At 37.3% G+C, this 21,066-nt stretch overlaps 2 protein-coding genes across 5 annotated transcripts in view; one reads left to right on the top strand and one right to left on the bottom strand.

The window, feature by feature from the left end:
* Positions 1-21,066, bottom strand: part of LOC136828815 (centrosomal protein of 135 kDa-like) — a 317,906-nt gene that overhangs the window by 273,302 nt on the left and 23,538 nt on the right. The gene's annotated exons all lie outside the window — the stretch shown is intronic.
* Rh50 (Rhesus blood group-associated glycoprotein Rh50) overlaps positions 499-21,066 on the top strand; it is a 55,092-nt gene continuing 34,524 nt past the window's right edge. For 2 of the 4 annotated variants that reach the window (XM_067087057.1, XM_067087055.1), the window contains exon 1: positions 9,979-10,128. In XM_067087057.1, the coding sequence (XP_066943158.1) occupies positions 10,043-10,128 (86 nt within the window). In that variant the 5' untranslated portion in view covers positions 9,979-10,042. Of the gene's footprint in view, positions 1,129-9,978; positions 10,129-21,066 lie in introns of those variants that run through there. The other 2 variants (XM_067087056.1, XM_067087054.1) reach the window with 2 other exon arrangements.

Genomic DNA, 21,066 nt, shown 5'->3' with positions numbered 1-21,066 from the left:
AGAGAGAGAGAGAGAGTGTTAACAAGAACTTTACAGTGTAGAATTATGTAAATTGATATACAACTTAATCAGCATTTGTCTCTTCCGAAAATGAGACACTGATCTTGATCTTTAATTTATTAATGAGGTATTTTCTATGTTCACATTCACAAAGCCTTATTTGGACAAATTCTCTTCAATTTTCGTTGCGAAGCTGACCGCATAATCCAGCAGTGCTCTCAACTCAGAAGAAATGGACCAGTTTAATTTTTCTTGACCAACTCTCCAGTTACTCTGCATTGCTAATGCCACATTACCAATGCCTAAATAATATTTTCGAAATTTAACTATTAATTGGTGTTGACTTTTATTGGTTTCATTAAAAACCTACACAGAGAGGCTTTAAATCTGCTGTAAATGCATTCGATACAGGTAAACTGACATCACTCACCGTCAATGTATTTTGAACAATCGCACTTTACAATAAGTGATCTTGAACTACTTCCTAACTCAATGCCTAAACAAAGGGAGAACGTTATTGCTCGTGCTGCTCATGCGCGACGCGTTCGGCATTGATAACAGTCACCATTAACTTCAGGTCATCCGAAGCCCAAACGAACGCACAAACACAACGCTGCGCTGCTAACGAGTCGATTGGCCAGCTCCAGGGGAGTGGCCATCGTCACCCTCCGACCAATGGTTTCAGAGAGGGAGACTGACGTCACGGCGTCATAGCACAATACGGCATCGTTATTGGCTGCTCGGGAAGACTTACCCACATCCAGCGTTATGTCGGGAACAGGCCACGGGATAATTTCTCCCTAGTCATATCGTTCACTCTTATTTTTGTGAGAGGCAGCACACAACGGGTGTCTTGGCCGCAACAAAAATAAACCGGGACGATTGATTCTGAAATTGAAGCGAAGCCCTTTTTCGTCAGGAGTTGTCCAGGAAAGATTCAGAAGGGGATCTTTCAGTGTTATCCGAGTCTACGCAAGTAGTTGAAGACAGTACTCACTCGAAACACCTCAACAAGGTCTATTCCCCTTCAGGAACCGCGAAAATGAAGATCAGACATGCGCATAAACATGCCTATTTACTGGCATTACTGCAGATTGTCTTTTTCGTCATCTTCTGCATTTTCGTCAGGTAGAGTTAAAATTCATTTATCATGTCTTATCAGTATCAGTATGATGTATATTTTTAACAAAGGCGTTTAGCTCACCCCATAAAGCGTATATGTATTTGTTTAGGAGCTACTATATAGTTCTACGTTTCTACTCTATTCCATTGTTACATTTAGGTGTTTATTAATTATTTTCACGAAGACGTTCGAGATAACGAATGAACTTCAGGTTGTTTAAATAGTATTCACGTAACTGTTGGCAGTGAAAATGTTCCATTTTTATTTTTTATATATTATTATCACTTTTTTTTTTTTTGGGGTTTCGCCCAGGGATTTCTACTCCTCCACCGAGGAAGCCTGGTATAGGGGTTAAAGAATTTAGTGTCATCCCGTAATGAAAATTTGGATCCAATAAATAACCACTTAATTGTCTGTTGCGCAATTGGACACTTGAATTGTTTGGAGTTAGGCACAAGCTTCTGTAAAGCATATTATATTGTATAGAGTTGAACCCGTGTTTGGTTGTACACGTTTTTCGACCTTATTTAGATTAAGAGTGTTACAGTAATCTTACTTTTTTTTTTTTTTAAAGGAGTGCTTAATTTTTTCCTCACATATATTGGACGATTTTAACATATTTTGGTATAAAACGGTTTGTGATAAAAAGCTTTATTCCAAATTGGCGTACCAATTCTGAAATGGATGGACATAAATGGGTAGACTGCTTTATTACTGCTCTGAAACCCACCGATATGACAGTTTTAATCTTAAGCATCATTGCTGCTTCTTAAGAAGGTATCGTCTCCAGTTCGTTAGAATACAAATCAATCATCCAGTAAAAACTACTTGATTCAAATGGAAATTTTGTATCATGCAGGGAAATGGAAATAAAAAGAGTAAAATGTTGATTATGAGAACATTGTTTTTAATGATTTCATTCTTAATGCGTTGTTATGAGCTCATAGGTCATTTGGGTGTAGTGTAAACTAAATGTTTTTTTTTTTTTCTCCTCCAGTGGAAGCAAAACAGATACAGTAGATAAACGTGGGATAACGATTATCATAATGGAGCTTTCTCCTCAGATGGGGAACCTTTTTCCCCCTGCGGCAGTTGGCTTGAGGTTGTAGGACAGTGGGATATCTCTAAATCAGGGAAAGGAGAACCCAGTTATCCTGTGGGACCTGTTAGGCACTGTTTACAAGTGCGGTTTTACCTTCTCCTGATTGACGAAGATAGGATATGAGAAACCATAGCCTTGCGACTTTCTCGTTACAGCATTGTCAGGAAATTATCCTGATTAAAATTCCAGCAAACTTATTCGTGACGTGGCAGTAATCTGCCCTTAACTTTGTTCGTAAACATTGCCTTGGCCATCTTTGAAAGTATCAATCATTAAACGTGCGATAATAACCGTTATTCTCGCCTTGTTTCTGCGTGCCATGACATTTTCATGAGTTTTGTCTTAGTAATTCCTGGGATCTTTTTATTGCTTTCTTACGTTCAAAGTAATTGACATAGAGTTGACAAGAAAAAACTCATGAATGGAAAGTGGGAATTTATTTATGCGTCACCACATGTAGGGTCAATAATGTGGGCTACATTGGAAAGACATCCTTGTAAGATGTGTGGAGAAATGCAAAACAAACCAGTGCAACGGCATAGGAGCACGTTGATAAGGCAGATGGGATGGTTTGGAGACATGGGCTGGTAACACAAAATTCTCTTGGAAAATTGGCATCATGTGAATAATAGTCAGTTCAGTAGATTGGGCTCTTACATGCACTCAGTGATTGGAAATTTCAAAAGTTTTACAATTAATTCATGAATATTATTAGATAGAGCGTAAATAAAATACAGGGTGGTGATAAGGGGGAGATGTGAATAACCATCGTATTTTTAGGAATGGCTGAATAGAAATGTTATCGACATGAAAAATGAAAGTTATGTGAAAAGTAAGGCTGCCGAGGCAAGTATTACAATTCTGAAGTCCTTTAGGTTTATAACACCTCAAACGTACGCAAGTTCTGGGCAAGATAGTAGAGTTATGCATGAAGGATTGTCGCGAGATTTTATGATTATTGGAATTGGAATATGAAATTTAGGCCAAAGGCCAACCGCTAGGACCTGTGAGGTCATTCAGGGAAATTGAGAGTAAAGGTGGTTTTTAATGTGTGACAGGAGGAAACCTCGCAATTGCACAATGAAACTATTGTTAGGAAAGGGAGGATAATAAGATGGAAGAAAGATAATATGAACGGAGGCACAGTAAAATGAATGAAAGGGTTCGCAGTTAGGGCCCGAAGGAACGCTGCAGACAACCTTAGGTAATGCCTACTGTGCACCACGTGAGGTGCACTGACGGCACTACCCTCCTTCGGAGGATTTTGAGAATAGGATAGTGTATCGGCGTAGGAAGGAAATGGGGAACGTGGAAAAGGATGATTTATTGATTTTTACCACTTGACAGAACGGGTGTTAAGATCTTGATGGGAAAATTCATAAAAATAACCTGATATGTGAAAGTACATCAAGTGCAGTATTTTAATGGATCCAGACTCATTTTTTGATGGTTACGAATAGGTATCGAAAAAATTTGTGGTCGTGGTCTTCGGTTTGGGGTACCAGCGAGTGATTATTGTAATGTTTTTTTTTAGGGGACTTACAACTTTTTGGGATCTTGTGAATATTGTAAATGTATGGGTTATTAACAAAAAGATTTCAAAATATTTCAGAATAAATGCGGATTCGAGTTGTGTGTATTTGTGTGTGTGGGGTGGGTAGAGAACTGGGTCGGGTAGGGCTATACTTTCTAGTTTGTAATTAACTGACCCGAGTGCTAATTTGGGTAACATAGTTGCACGGAGTGGACATTGCCCAATGTTAACAATGAAAATAAGCCTTTTAACTTCAATTAGATTGTTGCTGTAGTGGAGATAGCTTGTAAAAGAGAATGTGAGTTAGGATATAATCGCCAAATCGCTTCATCTCTCTCTCTCTCTCTCGCCAAGGACAAATAGGAGACTTTCCACTATTCTAACCACTAGATGCAGCTGGACAGATAGTACCATTAACAATTGCTTATGGGATTTAACAGTCTTGAGGTGAAGATAACGAGCTAATAGTTTATCCAGCATTTCTCAGATTCTCAACTGTATATTAATAGGTTCGATCTTGCGGTCTAATGAAAACACTTTGTTTTGCAGACTTGTGTATTTAAAAAAATAAATAAATAAAACCAATTGTGAATATTTCCAAAGGGCAGTAAAGGTGTTCCCTAGTAGCCTACTTAATTTATTAACATATAATTATGATATAGTTATATTACAGGTAATTTTCCAGATCCTTGAGTAAACCCATAGCTCAGACGTGGTTTGTTCCCGTACGAAAGATAAGATCGTGGCCAGTCACCTTGTGAGAGGAGAGATCCCACGCAAGATCTTTTGGTGGATCCTGGCAGGTGCTTTCATTAGGCTCACCTCGTCTTAAAATATCTCTCGTTGCCTTCCCATTTGTGTTCTGATCATCACGCGTCCTCCTTTTCCTCGAGATACTCTTCCCAGGGAACCTCTTCCCACCGGGTCTTCGTACCCTAACTATTGTTCCTCTCTTGATCTTGTACATAAACGGAAGATTAAGTAAAAGCCACTTCTAAATCTAATCCTCAGCAGCGCAATGGCTGACTCTTTCTGAATGGATAGATTATTATTATTATTCAGGGATGAACCCTTTCATATGGAACAAGTCCACATGGGCCATTGACTTGAAATTCAAGCTTCCAGAGAATACGGTGTTCATTCGAAAGAAGTAACAGAAGGTAATGAGAAATACAGAAAGTAACACTTATTATTCCCATAAGCCATTATTAGACGTGAAACAGTTACAGGTGCTCTGTGTTTCAACGCGATCCTTGCGCTCGCTGATATCTGTACTGCCCAAAAATGGAACACTGCAGTATCTGGAAAATTTTCGAAATTGACCATTAATACACAAGTTACAGCAGTTTCAGAATGATTCTTCAATGCTTTATTTAGGGGGTCCCATTTGGAGTATCTACAAAATCAGTAGTAAGGCAAAGGAAAACTGCAGCATTTACCATTTTTCTCAGTTTTGCATTTTTGCAGATACTGCAGTCTTCCATTTTAGGGCAGTGTTGGCAAGGAATCTTCCATGGCTTCAGTTGAACAAAAAAGCCCACCGGATTTAAAACTTCAATAGCTTATCATGTTTTCATTACCAATGACCTATATCTTTCTGTCTCGTAGGAAGACGAGTCTTGGGGTCTTGGGAGGTTACTCAAGGTGTGAGGCCAAGACTTGCAGAAGAGAGGCAATGCACAGAGATAAAACTTATTAAAACAGGAATACGTGGGTATGTGGGGAAACCTGCGAGTTAGCTGTATAGGATAGGTATAATGTAGATCGCATTTTTCAAGTTTTTAGTCATTGCGTTAGCATTTCTCTTTTGTTTCTTAAGATTTGAGGCTTGAGAACTTCTCGATGGGCGGTGGTTAATGTTGCAGTTTTCTACTGCACTCTTCATAGACACTTATGCAATTTTAGGCAGTGACCCAGTCGCTAACATTAAGATTTTCGGCAGTGAAGTATAATTCGTATTTTATATCTGAAGCTTTATTTATGTATTAAGCACGTATGTTTTTGAAGTATATATATATATATATATATATATATATATATATATATATATATTATATATATATATATATATATATATATATATATATATATATATGGTCATATAATGGTCATATAATGGCATATGTATGTATTATCTCAGGAATGTAATTAGTGTCAACGTCCACAAGGTCATGAAAAACAATCCTCACTCAACATCAAGGTGAACTTTCCTACCAGAAGTACACATCACACGGAGCTGGCATATCTTTGTCTGAACTTGGCCGGATCCATGTTAATGATCTTTGCTGATTCTCTTGATCTAGGTTCTCATTAAATATTCTCGATACGCACTAAGACACGACTCGTTTGCATACTTGTTTGATACCGAAATCGGCGGCCTGCAGCGTTGTCACAAAACTCATATACAGATGGTAATTCTGTAATGAATGTTTGGAAGACGGCCATGACTTGGTCAACAACAGACCTAGTGGGCATACGGTTCCGACGTTGTACAGTATATAATTTTACATTCACGTCTGCAGATTTTAGTTTAGTCCATCGTATACTCTTGGAATCTAATTCTCTCTAATAATGTGCCTGTTTTCTATGTTCTGCCCTCTTCTTACACCCATATCTATGATAAATGATCTTAGGCGACCAGACAGGAGGCCCTTGGCCAGTTTTACGCTATGAGACGGCCAGATAGCTCTTAGTCTAGGTTTCTCTTGAAGCATACTTTGATGAGCGAGGTGTGAAGTCTGTCACCAGTTCAACTGGCGAGGCTTTCGAACTACGGTCAAGTTTGTTGTTGTAGGCGGCACGTGTTAGCAGCCACAATAAATAGTCTCCTTTCGTCCATTATCCAGTGTAGTCTATGGGCATACGTAAGAGCGGATCCTGTTCAGAGCCAGTCTGACGTATTCGTTATCAAGAAAACGTGCGCACAGTCTGTCGCATTTTAGTTTTTTACTAACTTAACTTTTGGAGAAAATGGCAAAAGGGGTCATGAAGTAGACGGAAAATACGTAATTTCTTCGCTGTCAATTTGGCTCTTGTATAAGTGTAAATATTAGCATATCGCATGGATGTCTGTGTAGACTATATGTACGTTTCCAATTTAGTACTTAAATGTAGTAAACGTCTTGTGGACCACGAGAAAAAAAGTCATTCTGTACCACCACGTTCTAGCCTTTGCTGTAAAGCTCTTATCGTCTTGTAGGCTGTTAAGGAAGCTGATGCTCAGATGCTATTTTGAAGCCATGCGGCTGGATTTAACATCTGTGAAGCCTTGTGACTAGTTTTAACCTGTTTTTCTTCCTCAGTTAATATATTCATTTTAACTATTGATATTCAATTGGATCTTGTTCATCAGAATTCATTGAGACTTATTGTGGGCGTTCCATATAAGTAAATAAAGAGTATAGATAAGAATATTAAGCAAATCGCTACTGTTATATAATGGCCCGCGTCCAACTATCCTCTTCTCCACAGTAGCCCGTATGACCCCGTGGGAGGTACTTTAGAGCTGTCAGTCAGAATCTTGATTTTTGATTAGGACCACATTTCTTATGTTCAGTTGGTTGATTGTTTGATAATTACCAGGATTCTCTCTCTCTCTCTCTCTCTCTCTCTCTCTCTCTCTCTCTCTCTCTCTCTCTCTTTTAGGGGTGGTGGGTATTATTTGTCCAGTTTCGAATTTGACTTTTTTGTACCTTCTCTGTCATTTGCATTTTTGGTTTTTAGTTTCCTGTTGTGTTTTGCCTGCGTCTAAAAGCATTATTCAGAGTGAAAGCAGCAGTTTCCCTCTCATTACATTTGTACATTTTCTCTGTTTGGTCTTTTATAAATAAATTTCATATTTTATAACAGAGATGGCAAAGAATAACGCCATATTGTGTGGAAAATATTTTGAAAATAAGGGGTCTTCTAAGAAAAAAAGAAGTAAAAAGGCAATAAAAGAACTTTCTTGAATTCAGACTCAGGTCCAGAGACATGAAATTCCAACTTGCTCTTTTTTTTCATAATGGCAAGGTATTCGCTTTCTAGTTGAAAGTATTAAGCAGAAAATTGATGGCTGGATGAAATTCAGATGTCGCTTATTCAGAGTTCTCATTTTGACCCGACCTGATATCTATAGTTCATTTTTGTACAGTAGATGGGAGTGGTGTCGATTGTGTGGAGAGAACGCAACCGGATTAAAGAGGTATTTTGGATTGATTTTAATTTTCGTGTGATGGAGAGGCTCTTCATATGTTCTTCATGAAAGAATGTAGCTCAGAGCTCGCCATAACCTTTCCATCTAAATAGTCGCCCTTAGATCATCCTCCCATGTCGCCACGAGATCGGAGATTATCTTACATTCTCAACAAACTTGAGAACTCGGTGGAAGCTAACCTAAACACTTTCAAGTGCTCCCTGGCAGACTTAAGTAGGTCGAAACCCGAGAAATGGCTTTATTAACGCAAGGTAGCGATGGTGCCAGTAAAAAAAAAAAAAAGAAATGAGAGACAGGAACGTTGCCTGGTAGACTTCAGGTTATGTTTGAGATGTTGCTTAGTAGCCTTCAGCCTATGATAGTAAGTTTCTGGCTAGGTTTCAGCCTGTTTACAGACACATTATATATATATATATATATATATATATATATATATATATATATATATATTAATATATATATATATATATTAATATATATATATATATATGTATACATATACATACAAATACATATTGTATTTATATATAGCTATTATATATATATATATATATATATATATATATATATATATATATATATATATATATATATACCTATACAGATACATATGTATTTAAATGTAGTTATTATATATATATATATATATATATATATATATATATATATATATATATATATATATATATATATATATATATATATATATATATATAATTAACATTCCTAGTAACATGCGATTGTCGCTCTATAATGCGCAAAGGTAATTTTATTCAAAGATGCTGTTACTTCGAGTAAAAAAAAATACAAAACGATATAAACGATAATGAAACAATACACATGTAAAATACATTCAACACGTAATACATCCAAACCGGCATTAATTCACAATGAATGCTGCATACTGGTATGGGAGAAGGATAACATAAACGGGAAATACCTTGAACAGCAGTTTGTGGTTTGAGCCTAGAGCATACAAGTAAAACAAACAAAAAGCAGGAGTCTCTCGAATTTCTTGCCCCCCACAGTCAAGTAGCAGTGGCAGCAGTAGAAGGCCTTGAGTTGAACTTCATGGATGGCAGGTGAACCAGACAAACTGGCATTCACGCGCCATGGCTGTGTTTATAGGCCTAGCTCCTTGGCATTACCGGGGTTTCAGCTTTTCAGGGCCTGTTGTTACCTTTTCTGTTGTTGAAATGCAAATACCGACGGAGTGGGTACTGGGCAGTCCAGTATCATCTGCCAAAAGGACAGGTCTGACAACAGTAAGAAAGAGGAAGTGTTTGGTTTGGGGAAGAGAGGACACCTAGGGAAAATAGTGGGTCTAAACCCAGAGGGGAACTTTTCTTAACAGTTCATTTTCACATTATGTCGATTCTCCTTTTAGGCACGGATGGCCACACGGTCAGAGGGGGTGGCGTGCTTGCTTGCTTGTGACAGACTTCGTTCATCTAAGGCCATTTGTGGCTTATATATCCTATTGGCAACACGATCTTTTTAATAATATAATTTGTCGTGTTTCAACCGATGACAGGAGGCCATGATGAAAAAAATAGCCAAATCAACAACTATATTTTGAGAGAGAGAGAGAGACTTTAACCTGCCTGTGGAAACATGACACTGTTTGTGCTATTGTTAGAATATGTAATTAGCTCGTATCTTCATCGATTCTAAACCATGTATGTGATAACAAAATTGGTCTCTTAATATTTGCCAAGAGCAGCGGCTATCTTATCTTCAAGATGTGCCTGTATAAAGATCTCTCTCTCTCTCACACATATCTTCGAGGGAGGGGTGAATTTTAGTGTTGTCAACCAATAGATTCCTGAATTTTTTCGCGCGTCGAAATACATTTCTACGTTGGTGGGATAAAGCACTCCCATTGGCTCGTTTTGAGAAGTCTCACCCAACCAGGTCCCTTTATTGTGAGTAGTGCAGTAAATTTTACTCACTCCCTGCCGTCTCTTTCCACCTTTCCTTCACCTCCCGTTGCTCGCTTCACTTAGTTAACTTCGTCATTCCTCACGGAAGGATCCGAAGTATATTAAAGATTGGACGTAGACTCGTGTTTCCCCAAAGTAGGCAAAGATGAAGCTGAGAGGTATGGACAGACACGCTCACCTTCTTCTCTTTTTGCAAGTTGTGTTCTTCATCATCTTCTGCATATTTGTTAGGTACGGTGTTCTTGCGCTTTATTTTTCTTGACTTTGACCTAGACTAAGGGCTACGACGAAATAGATTTTAAACTATTTACTTGTGTTTTTTAACTTATTCTCGTACAAATTGTAACCAAACGGCGAACCCGCTGTAAAAGTGACAAAACTTCTCTTTGAAATAGAATTCAATGGAGTATTCAGGCAGTTAATGATCATTTTGATATTTTTCCATAAGCGCGCGCATATTGTATGTATGTGTATATATATATATATATATATATATATATATATATATATATATATGGGAGAGGGAGAGAGGAGGAGAGTAATTATATTTGTCATCGTCGTCCGTTTTGGTAATAAGCGCGAAGTACAATAGCCGCGAATTTTTCAGTAATTCGTCCAACTTCATGTGTAACATCCTATCATGGATGTCTTGAAACTTTTACTTGAACATGCAAAGGAATTTTCTCCTCATTTCCTGAAACAAAATATTTTATTAAAATTTTTGCCTTTATCCGTTGTAGGATACTGTGAATTTATCAATGAACTTAATAGACGAGGAAATTTCTATTTTTCTGAAGGTCGTTTGTACTTCTCAGTTTTTATTCATTTATATATTTATATATTTATTATTGTAAAAAAATTACTTTATGTGATTCGGTGGTTCTGGAAGTGGACGTAGGCCTAACTGTTTTAAAAGTTTGCTTTCTCTCGCTCCTCTTTTATCTGTACTATATGATCGGCTCTCGTATCTCAGTCGATCAGCTGGCTCCTATCTATAGGCCTATCCGTTATAAAGTTTTTCTTTTATTTTGTAAGCACAATAGTCAAATTAATCTCGAGATATGCTGTTTTCTTCGTCAGCAAGCATAACTTCATATTGGCCGTGTTGTAAAATTACTGTATTTTCGTTGATTCTCTAAATTTTGCTCTTATGTTGTACAGTATATCAAGTTTTACGTGAAAATTTATGATGTCAAGTCATTAAAATCCCACGTAAATTTGCATTGCTTAGTACGGATAACAATGAAGTTATATCTTCTTGCTAAACAATGTTTTTAACCTTGCACGCGTTTGCACAACTGAATCTTCACATACGCATCTGAAGATTGATGTACGTTGCTTGATTTTAATAACCTGTAATCCACTGTTCCTTGATTGTTTATTTTGTGAACATTGACATTCCCGTTTTCTTATTAAAGGTGTCTCACTAACGCGAGGTCTCTCACCCTCCTGCGTAATTCGTAACATTATGTAACTGAAACTTGATCTAGAGTCGTGTTAACGGGAAGGCTTTCTTTCCAGTTGTGGATTATACGTTCCGAGTAGTCTCTCTCTCTCTCTCTCTGTATATATATATATATATATATATATATATATATATATATATATATATATATATATATATATATATATATATATATATATATATATACATATATATATATATATATATATATATATATATATATATATATATATATATATATATATATATATATATATATATATAATATTCATTTATTTATTTATTTATTTATTTATTTCTTTACTCTCAGCACTCTCTCTCTTTTCTCTCTCAAACCTCTCTCTCTCTTGATTCTCTGGAAAAAGATGGATATATATGCTTGTTATATATATACATCCAACATACAAAGACGCACATTATATATATATATATATATATATATATATATATATATATATATATACACACATATATATATATATATATATATGTGTGTGTGTGTGTGTGTGTGCGCGTTGGTATAGTACTTGTGGTTGAACAGGAATGTGCTTCCATCTTTTTTCTACCAAGAATCAAACGGTAAATGATTTGTGGTTTCACCTTGGTATTTTATTTTGAGTCCTGAACTCTATTATCTGGGGTTCCTCAAGGTCGTACCGACTTAAATGGCTTAAAATAATCGGTCGTATCGCCAAGAAAGAGGAATTTTAGCTGAGATATCAAGGTGTAGGAAATAAAGAGAGAAGGGAAAGCATATCGCAACAGAGTTGATAAATAACCTTTTGCAGTTTTTGTACCAGATTTATCGATTTCCGGATCTTTACAGAGAAGGCAGCTGTTGTACAGCTAATGTGGTAGATATAGTACAGAGCCGTCTGTTATTTGCATCGATGAGTAACGAACGAAAGCTATGCCGAAAATGAAATAAATTCATGTATGTTATGCCATAAAAAGGTGTGATATTTTTTTCTTAAATATTACTGAACTCACTTAGCAGAAATGACCAAGCTGTCGTTACCGGGTAAATATGATTCGCTCAACTTTTAAAACCATTGCCCATTGAGTAGGCCTATCACGTACAATGTGTACTTCAGTTTTATCTGTTGCCAACTCTTTCCACCGGATGCAAGTGTAGTCACTGCAGTCCAGTGCTAACCAGAGTACCCATCTTGCTCAATTTGGCTGCAGTTCTCGTCCACATGGAGATTGGTACATAACCTATCGACCTCTGGAATGGACACCGCTCGACAATGTGGCACCATGTAAGTGTTGGTCTCACCGCGGACATCTCGAAATGGAGAAACTGAGTGTTGGTCCTTCTCGGCATTCCTGTTGTTAGATAAGCTGGCCTTATGCCAGCACAGGCTCTTGCTTCTATGATGAATCCATTGACGCTCACTCTAACCTAGTGTCACCGTGATGGTCGAAAATTTCAGCTCAGCAGATCAACACAGAGCTGTGGGCTCTTGAGATTTGTGCGATCTCGCGATGACTTTGTAAGTGATTTTTCCCATTTTTAGTTTTCTGTAAAAGAAGACTATTGTGCCGGCTTTGTCTGTCCGTCCGCACTTTATTCTGTCCGCCCTCAGATCTTAAAAATTGCTGAGGCTAGAGGGCTGTAAATTGGTATGTTTATCATCCACCATCCAATCATCAAACATAAATTGCAGCCCCGTAGCCTCAGTAGTTTTTATTTTATTTAAGGTTAAAGTTGCCCATAATCGTGCATCTGGCAACGATATAAGACAGGCCACCATCGGCCCTTTGTTAAAGTTTCGTGGGCCGCGGCTCATACAGCAATATACCGAGACCACCGAAAGAAATCTATTTTCGGTGGCCTTGATTATACGATGTACAGAAAACTCGATTGCGCCGAAGAAACTTCGGGGCATTTTTTATTTGTTTGTATAACACTTGCTCCTTTGTGGAGCTGTTTTTGTAAAGAGTTTAAATTCCCCTTTAAACAGGAGTCCCAGTGTGTGTGTTAATCCAATGTCCTGGGTTAACACTTTCGGAATCTGTCAAGTCTTAAATGACAAAGGAGCTTCAACGGTTGGCCTCATTCAGTCTTCCTTACGTTACCATTTCAAACTCTCCCTTTGTAAACGTAGCCTCTGTAAAGCGGAATTTTCTACGTTTAACACGTTAACTTTAATGTCTTGGTATGGACAACTCGTGAAAAACCCAGGTCTACAGACTGGAGATTCTGTTGTCGGTGAGCGAGATTTCCCTGGAAATTTGTTCTTGTATAATCAGCATAAAGGAGAAAATATTGAAAAATATCTAAATATGAGTTGTACGTTAAATGATCGGGGACACTACAGTAGTGTATGATAAGCTTCTCACCCTTTTACACAAAGCAACAAGTAGTTTCATTTTAAACTGACATCTTAAGAAGTGCTTGTATCGCCATATAAGGAAAAGTTGATCCGTGGATTTTGAAAAGTCTTCCATCAGATTTTATGAAATCGGCAGATTTCATAAATAAATGCACAAAATAAAAGTACACCAGTACTAAGAACATGTTCAACTACCAGGAAAATCCGAGATTCTCTGAATTTGCCGTAAACCGTGAAACTGCATTCCTTCATAACCAGGCGAATAGAGAAGCCTTGATGTAGCCATGGTGTGGGGTCGTCTTGTTGTGCAGTCGGTTCTCCTTCATGTTAAATAGCCGTAAGCCAGGTTTATGACCCGTTTTCAAGCTATGTCATCGACCACAGCTCTCCACGTTCCTAAAACGACCACCGTAATTCAGCTCGTTTTCTTTTAGACAATGTTCACAGAGATTTCAGTTTTACCGAATGTATTCGTGCATGTACATGTTTTTGCTATAAGTTTCATTGATGTATGCTTCAGAGAGAGAGAGAGAGAGAGAGGCTAGAGGGCTGCAAATTGCTATGTTGATAATCCACCCTCCAATCATCAAACATACCAAATTGCAGCCCTCTAGCCCCAGTAGTTTTTATTTTATTTAAGGTTAAAGTTAGTCGTGATCGTGCGTCTGGGAACGCTATAGGACAGGCCACCAGCGGGCCGTCGATGAAAGTTTCATGGGCTGCTGCTCGTGCAGCATTAATGCTGTACAAAAAACTCGATTGTGCTGAAGAGACATTTTCTACTTGTTATGTCAGACCAGACTTAGGCTTCCAAAAATCTGGAAGTAAAAAGTAAATGAAACGGAATTCATAGATTTAGTGAAACGAAAAACTAAATTTTTCTGTGAAAGACAAGTTGTAATATGAAACTATAATATCCCATTCAGAAAGTCACATTGAATGTCAAAACTGATAAAAAATAACTCAATGATAAATGATAACGGGGACTCCTTTACGTGGGAATTCTTGCAAGTGAAGGCTGGTTTTGTCGACAGCTGGAGGTAAGCTGCAGTTTTAAATTTTTTTCTGCGATCAGATAGTATAGTATAAAAAATTTTTATTTTTTATCAGTCTCTCGTTTATTTTCTTTGACTGGATATTAGAAAATTGGCGTCAGGGATTTGAACAGAAGATAATGATTTAATAAGCATTTCATGCATCTGGTTTGACTGCCAGTTAACATATTGTATAGCGGCAGTATTTCTGTATAGTGAATGTGATTAAATATCTTGAATATTATGCATATTTTTGTAGATAAAAGTTCTTTTTCTCAGTTGCACTGTCTAGAGCAGACCAGATGTAGTCTGAAATGCAAGAAAAGGCGCCATGGTTAGGCAATATCAACTAGGATGCTGTGTTGGGTTACCATTAATTTGAAGTCTTTTCATGGTACTATAGGTTGCAGTGGCACGGTGGAGCCATTTCATCGCGAGGAGGCAGTAGAATTTTTAAAAGAGTCATCACTACCCAGTGCGAATAACTAGTCATCCCTAAGGAATGGCGGACATCCTATTTAGGTTTTCCTTTTTATTGATTCTAGGTGTGTTGACATCTTCATTCCTATCCGCACCCATCGATACACTGGGGCCATAGTAACCAAGGCTTTTCGGAAAATTCTTCGCTGTGATTGAGTGCTTTCAAGGCTACGCCTTGACATTCGTGCCCCCCCCCCCTTGCCTTATGCTGGAGGCGTTGCCACGAAGGCAGGCCGCCGGACAACCTGCTGGAATTTGAAGTGCTCTCAGGGAAGCATTGTCATTCGTTCAGGTACATTTGAAGCATCGGTATCATGCAAAATTTTCTGCCAAATGTTTGAGACTTTTGTTGCCAACTGCTCCCTGTAATAATATAATAGCCATTGTTGTGTAAGTTATGAGTTGTCGATCAGTTTGTTGAATAGCAATGCTACGTTAGTGCCGGAAATTCGCTTTAATATACGAACGTCAACATGACCATTGCATCCGGTTTTTGATCTGCACTTGATTCGTGTCATTGCAAGAACTCGAGAACCTGTTGTTCACTCTTTTATATATTTGTTTCCTTTCTTTCAGCTTTCATGACACTCAAGGTTCCTGTAGCTTGTCCCATAGCGATAATGACAGAAAAGGACACATAAAAAGGGGGGCGTTGGGTGGGGCGGGGGTTGGGGGCCAGTTGGAGATTTGCCACCACAAGAATCCAAGACACTTGATTTTGAACACAAACCAATATTAAGAAACCCCAGATTCAAGGATGTGCACGCGTCGTTTCAGTACCATTACTCGGAGAACATGTGTAGCCTAAAAATTGAGAATTTTGTTAGATTACTTAGTAAATATTGTTAGGTTACTTAATACATCTTAAGAAGAACGATTAGCCTGATGACCTCGTTGTAACTCTCACTTCCGTGGCAGTATTGTTCAGTTATGACGTATTACTGCTGTAAGTTGTAACGACGATTATTTATTTATTTATCCATTTTTAGCCAGGCTTGGAACCAGTGAGTGTATAAACTCACGACATAGTGTTACAAAGAGCCCAACAATGCTCACTAATAACATACATATTTTGTATATGAATATTTTACCTATTTAATTTTTATGAATTTATTTCCAAATCATAAGATTGTGTTTGGGGGAAATGATAGACTAGGCTCAAAAATTTCACATAGCCAGCAAAATCATTCCTCAGGTATTTATAACTTTCGAGTGATGAACAGCTACGAGAACCAGGACACATAAGGCGATCTATGTATCACTGCCATGTTCACCCATTCAATTATTTTATTGTAAAGCTTTTAGCTTAGTCTACTTTTGTTAGTTGGTCTCCATGATAGTTTAAGTAGACCTATGTAAACAATTGAAGGCTTTGCGTCTTGTCTTTCATTTGAGGCCTTCATAAGAGTTCCGAAATCAGTGAAACAAAATCTCAAACTTATCGTCAATTTCTTCGATCAGTCTTTTGTTTTATCCAATTCTAGGATGCGGAACTCTCAGCCTTCCTCGGTACTTCCCCAAATCATTTGTGAATGGAATTCCATCGTTTTAGAAACCATGTCGGTCTTGTAAAAAGTCTTCTAAAATTGTCTTGTATCTTCTCAGCCGTGTTCTCTTATGTCATTACCTTCCTGTTATCGAAGATCGTCGTCCCGGTCATCGACCGGCGACTTCCTCGACATGAATACAATTATATGGGAGGTCAGAGTTAACGTTATGTAAGGGTAGCTTAGATAATGGGGAGGATTTCCCCCACCAATATCTAAACCAACCGCTATGGCCTGCGATACCCAGCGCGTAGTAATTTGCGATGGGAGTGATGTGGTTCAAGAAGAGAAAATAGGATAACATTAGAATGAACTAAATAGGTGTCATTTGTAATGTTCACTTGACGGCGGTATAGTGAACATAAAATGATGGTATAGCCCTGAAGAAAGCCGTAGGTTCGTAGCGAAACAGCTGTTGGCATTTAGATACAAGGGGCAAAATAGCTGATTTTCGTCTTTTCCTTTTAAGTTTAACTTTGAAGATAAGAATATATAAGAATATATAAGAAATTGGAAGAGTTTTCTTAAAGTGGCGTATGCCATGTGTGCAATATTATATATATATATATATATATATATATATATATATATATATATATATATATATATATATATATATATATATATATATATATATATATATATAGAACTGTTGAACACAAAAACACGAGTTTCACAGAAGTAAATTTCTGATTCACATCAGGATCGAACCTCAGTCTCTGAAGTGAAATGCCAGAGCATTTCATTATATATACAGATATATATATATATATATATATATATATATATATATATATATATATATATATATATATATATATATATATATATATATATATATATATGTGTGTGTGTGTGTGTGTGTGTGTACGATTATGTATGTATGTATATTCATATGAAAGAAGAAAGAGAGAGAGAGAGAGAGAGAAAAGGACCCTGGACACGTTTTACGATTGCCGGGATATTGCTGGGAAGGACAACCCCTAAGATTTCCATTCCAGCCCATTGCCTATAAATAGTCACCGTAGCATAACAGGTTCCGAGGATCTCTTACGACGTAGGAAGGGTGAAGAATAACCTGTTGTTGTCCTGCTTACGTAAGGCTTTATCGTGTGACATGTCGCCCGTGTCTTCTATGCTACTTTTTCAACTTCTTTCCCGTACCTCGGATGCATTACTGATGAATTGCAGAGTATTTATTATTATTATTATTATTATTATTATTATTATTATTATTATTATTATTCAGAAGTTGAACTCTATTCGTTTGGCACAAGCCCACAGGGGCCATTGGCTCGAAATTCAAGCTTCCAAAGAATACGGTGTGCGTTAGAAAGCAACAGAAGGTAATGGGAAATACAGAAAGAAGAGATCACGGTGATGTAATAGGATTTTAACTTAGAGAAATGTGAATGAATGGCTGTCATAGTGACGTTATAGCATTTTAACGTGAACAAGTATGAATGAATGGAAAAGTTAGTTACAAGTAAAAACACGCTAACTTCCTTGTTACTGGTACTCGGAGCTACTACCAGTGAAAGGATTACGAAAGGATTGCTATTTGAGGTCAGAGATTCAATGTTTACATTTTGTTTCAAAATTAAAATTTGCGAAGTTATATTATTGGTACCCGATGCAACCAGTGAATGGATTACGAAAATATTTGCCATCTGAAGTCGAAGTTCCATTTTTTTTATACTGTCTTTCAAAAAAGTAAATAAAAATTTACGACAGTGAGATATGATCCTTTAGATTATTAAGGTAAGCGCCTCTTGTCATAACCAAATCAACGAACGGAATCTTTTGAAAGAACGTGAAAAATTAAAACCGTGATAAGCAATGTAGTTCACTGCTGGAGATGTCAAAATTCCCAAATTGGGAATTGGTCTTAGGATGAAGTAAGCGTTATGGGTTAAATTTAAAGAAACCTTGAAGCCGATCATTTCCATTACAGCCACAACGCCTAGAGACATAGAGGTATGTGTTCGTAAGAGTGCGCATAATAAATCTTAGGTATGGTGCCCACGCCGGGCACATACCTAGTGGTTGGGAGGCTTTGATAATCCTCATTTACATCACTGTCATGCATTACGAACATCTCGGGGCACTCGGCGCCCATACAGATGAACCCCGTTCTATCAAGGTAGTAGGTTGCACCTGCATTATAACCATTATATAACAGTATATATATATATAGGTTTTTGAATCTGCAGGAGGAGGAGTCTCTATAAGGAGAGGCTGTCCTCACCCCCCCCTCATCTTGTTGGGTCGGTATGTAAGCGAGGATCTTTTTTTTTTCTTTTTTGCATAACAATATCTCAGAGTGTGCTTAACTTGATGTTCTTGGTTTTGAAACAGAAAAATAACATATATTTGAATATGAAAAGCCTGTCACTATGTGGATTGTAAAGTACGCTTTGATCATTTGGGCAATGATAGCTGTTCATGTGACAACAGGCTGTCAGCAGAAAATGAATTTTACCGAAGAGTAAGAGTATTCTAAATATGTATATAATGTATATATATGTCTGTATATATATATATATATATATATATATATATATATATATATATATAAAATTATGTAATATATATATATATATATATATGTATATATACTTTATATTTAGAATATCTTTCAATATATATAATATATACAATATATATACATACATATATATATATATATATATATATATATATATATATATATATATATTACATAAAAGCAAGAGTTTCGGCGGACCTCCAGGTACTGTTTTTTTTTTTTATTTCAAGTAGTGTATATCAACTTGCTGCCGTAATAGAACTCCATGATTGTGTATTTATTTGTTGAGGTGAAGTGCTCGAGCACGCTTGCATGCCCATGCGACCTGTTGATAGAAGCTTTCTTCGTAGCACTTGCGGGAGGCCGACTTCTGTTTATCTTTTCTCGTAGCACTTGAGGAAGATAAGCTTCCCGTCGAGTCTCCCCCTATAAGTTGGTTATCAGCAGACAATTGTAGTAGATCTTGGGAACCTTGGATGTTTTGATACACAGCTGCCTATCTCGCCGCTTCTCTTTGATTGTTAAAGTGGTCAGTGTCTTTTTCTCAGTGCCGACTTATGCGAGAAGCCATCGTCTGTGTAAGACTAGACGCGAGGTATTTGTTTATATTTAAAAGAACAACAACAATAACAATAACAGGGAAGGAAGAGGGAAAAATCGTGGTGGAGAATGATTATGTAAATGCTGAAGAATTATGAGCTGTCGAGTTCTTGGCCTGTAGATGGAAGGAAGTATGGCCCTTTTCGAAGAGAAATTACAAATTTTTCAAGTAATTTTGGATACAAACCTACGCTTATTATTTTCTTTCTCCTGACTGTAGTACTGTACAGTCAGTCATCGGAAAGTAGACGTTATTGTTATATTCTAAAAGGATTTTAATATTGCCTGACTTGATGCCGTTAGTATCTAGAGAAGAACAAAATTTTCTGCTTTAAATTACATAAATCTTGACCAGAATGGGTATTTCGTTTTTGATGTCCTGATAAATTTTTATGGAATCTCTAGAGAAATGTTTGTCTAAAATTGGCCCCTGTAACCTTTTCGAATTGGAAGGCAAACATTTAACAATCTTTACTAATTGTTTTGCTTTCACAGTTTATGACTCAAAGCGCACAATCAAAGGTTTGACCCGTAAACGATGCTCTGCTTAATTTCACAAGTAATGCATCACTGAAAGTCGTACTTCCCTTTACGTAAGAACCAGAAGTAGCAGTCCACCCGAACACACCATAGATTTTGTGACGCAAGATTACATAAATAAATCAACAAATCGTCCTGGCAACCTATTGGGGAGGGCTGGGCAACTCCTAGTGGGACATTGATATTCTAGTAGACTATTTGACTGTCAGGGACTATGAAGATGGATAAGAAAACTTTGTGATGCAGAGAAGAACAAGAAGAAGCCTTCGCCTTGAATTGAGAATGTCATGCGTAGGGGCACCTTATGTAAATGGGTTTGTCTTTAGTTACGTTAAATGGGATGGTTTGCATTGCTGATCTTGAGCATGATGGCGGAATTACAATATACTGCAGTTTCCATGCACTGTCCATTTTAATGCGAGGCCGCAGGATCTTAGATCGCCAGGGCTGAATGTTTTTGCATCAGTCCTTTATCCTTAATAGGGAGTGGTTTCAGGATAGGGGCGGGACAATGGCAACGTACTCGTTCACACAACACAGGGTGCTTCGCACAACGAATAGAGGCTCATTAGCAGGTCGTCGAGACCCTTGCCCACAATGCATCAGTCACCTCTCT

Source organism: Macrobrachium rosenbergii, chromosome 43 (genome assembly GCF_040412425.1).
Source record: "Macrobrachium rosenbergii isolate ZJJX-2024 chromosome 43, ASM4041242v1, whole genome shotgun sequence".
NCBI classification, from domain to species: domain Eukaryota; kingdom Metazoa; phylum Arthropoda; class Malacostraca; order Decapoda; family Palaemonidae; genus Macrobrachium; species Macrobrachium rosenbergii.
This window is presented reverse-complemented; position numbering and strand designations above follow the sequence as displayed.